This window comes from Megascapheus bottae, chromosome 7 (genome assembly GCF_031878675.1).
Source record: "Megascapheus bottae isolate mThoBot1 chromosome 7, mThoBot2.hap1, whole genome shotgun sequence".
Taxonomy (NCBI): Eukaryota; Metazoa; Chordata; class Mammalia; order Rodentia; family Geomyidae; genus Megascapheus; species Megascapheus bottae.
The window spans coordinates 79,461,439-79,463,540 of record NC_143515.1 but is presented as its reverse complement, the minus strand read 5'-3'; the positions used below and the strand labels follow the sequence as shown (position 1 = coordinate 79,463,540).

At 58.6% G+C, this 2,102-nt stretch overlaps 1 protein-coding gene across 1 annotated transcript; it reads left to right on the top strand.

The window, feature by feature from the left end:
• The first annotated feature begins 221 nt into the window (after window positions 1–221).
• On the top strand, window positions 222–2,102 carry Id2 (inhibitor of DNA binding 2). The gene is made up of 3 exons (XM_090337494.1): window positions 222–660; window positions 848–912; window positions 1,278–2,102. Exons 1-2 carry the CDS (start codon window positions 310–312, stop codon window positions 902–904), a joined length of 408 nt encoding a protein of 135 aa, XP_090193620.1. The 5' UTR covers window positions 222–309; the 3' UTR covers window positions 905–912; window positions 1,278–2,102.

Genomic DNA, 2,102 nt, shown 5'->3' with positions numbered 1-2,102 from the left:
GCGAACGCGGAAGGACCGCGCGCTCGCCCCGCGCTCGCATTCTCCAATGGGAGCGTCCGCTTGGTTTGACAGACGTGGCGCCTCCCACCAATGGGGATGGAGGAAAGCCAACTCTTAGGGCCCCGGGCGAGTGAGGATAAAAGCTGCCCAGCCGGGCCCGCGCTTCATTCGGAGCCGAGCCCGGAGCTGAGCGCGGTTGCTCGGTAGGAGGCGGCGGCGGCGGCGGCGGCGGCGGCGGCGGCGGCGGCCTGAGCTCCGGGGCAGCCCTCTCCCCTCCCGGTCCTTCGTTTTCCTCCCACCGCGGCCAGCATGAAAGCCTTCAGTCCCGTGCGGTCCGTCCGGAAAGGCAGCTTCTCGGACCACAGCCTGGGCATCTCCCGGAGCAAGACCCCGGTGGACGACCCGCTGAGCCTGCTGTACAACATGAACGACTGCTACTCCAAGCTCAAGGAGCTGGTGCCCAGCATCCCGCAGAACAAGAAGGTGAGCAAGATGGAAATCCTGCAGCACGTCATCGACTACATCCTGGACCTGCAGATCGCGCTGGACTCGCACCCCGCCATCGTCAGCCTCCACCACCCGCGGCCCGGGCCGCCGCCCCCGGGGGCGCGGACGCCGCTGACCACGCTCAACACCGACATCAGCATCCTCTCCCTGCAGGTGAGGCGCCGCGGCCCGGGACGCCGCGCTGGCCGGGTTTCATTGAAAACCTGCGGGAGGAGGAGCGGCGCGTGGCCGGTCGCGAGTTCCGCGGACCGCAGCCGTCACGCGCGGTGGGGGCCGCGGGCCGCGCGCGGACGCCCGTCCCCCGCGAGGCCGTTTAACTCCTTCTCTCCTTCCTCCCCAGGCCTCCGAGTTCCCCTCCGAGTTCCTGCCGGGTGACAGCAAGGCCCTGTGCGGCTGAGGACGCCGGTGAGTGCGCGCGCGCGGGCCTGCGTGTGCGTGTGTGTGGAGGGAGCGCGCGGGGCGCGGGGCGCGGGGTCTCCCGGGACAGAGACCGCGCCAGGAACTCGGTGCGGGGGCGGCCCCGGGGCCCCAGCGCGGCCGACCCGCGGTCCCGGGCCTCCGCCCCGCCGCCCAGCCGCCCCGCCGCGGGGCCGCGTTCACTCCCCGCGCGCCGGCGGGCGAGCGGAGCCCGGGCCGAACCCCCCCCCCCCCCCGCCCCAGTCCCGCCTCCCCGGGGTGTGCGCGCTCCTGGACGCCCGGGCTGCTGGCCAGCCGGGCTCGCCGGTCCCCGCCGCTAAAGCGTGCGCCTCTCTCCTCCCCGTCTTTTACAGGTGTCGGGACTTGGTTTTTTTTTTTCTTTTTGCACAACCACAAGAAGTCCACAGAATGTCTTTCAAGGCGCTGAACTTCGTGTTTCGACCATTTCACCAGGAGAACAACCAGTTGAATGGACATTTAAATAAAAGAAAGAAAGAAAAGCAAGTGAAAGGAAAACTTGGAGGGGGACCATCTTCTCTTCCCAGGGGCTCACTCCTCTGGCCCGGACTGTGATCCTTGTTATTTATGAAAATGACTTTTAAATGCCCTTTCTGCAGTTGGAAGGTTTTCTTTATGTATACTATTCCCACCATGGGGAGTGAAAACAAACAAACCAACAACAAACAAACGTTAAAATCACAAGAAATTGCCCAATCTTAGCAGACTTTGCCTTTTCTCAAAGGTGGAGCGTGAATACCGGAAGGATTCAGTGTTCAGTTACTTAAATGAAGTCTTTTGGTCAAATTTGCCTTTTGACGCAAGCCTACTGAATGCTGTGTATATATTTATATATAAATATATATGTATATTGAGTGAAACCTTGTGAACTCTTTAATTAAGAGTTTTCTTGTATAGTGGCAGAGATGTATATTTCTGCAGAAAAAAATGTAATGATGTACTTATGCTAAACTTTTTATAAAAGTTTAGTTGTAAACTTAACCCTTTTATACAAAATAAATCAAGTGTGTTTATTGAATGGTGATTGCCTGCTTTATTTCAGAGGACCAGTGCTTTCATTTTTTTCAAGTATGCTATGTTATCACAAACAAATACAAGTTCAAATTCATGTAGACTGTACTGAGATGACAATAAAAACGTGTCTGGAGTGGAAATCTGAA

What these genes read in the sequence shown, in the direction of transcription:
- Id2 (XM_090337494.1), top strand. Translation starts at nt 310, where the DNA reads ATGAAAGCCTTCAGTCCCGTGCGGTCCGTCCGGAAAGGCAGCTTCTCG. An exon ending in TCAGCATCCTCTCCCTGCAG is followed by an intron (nt 661 to 847) that starts GTGAGGCGCCGC and finishes CTTCCTCCCCAG; the next exon opens with GCCTCCGAGTTCCCCTCCGA.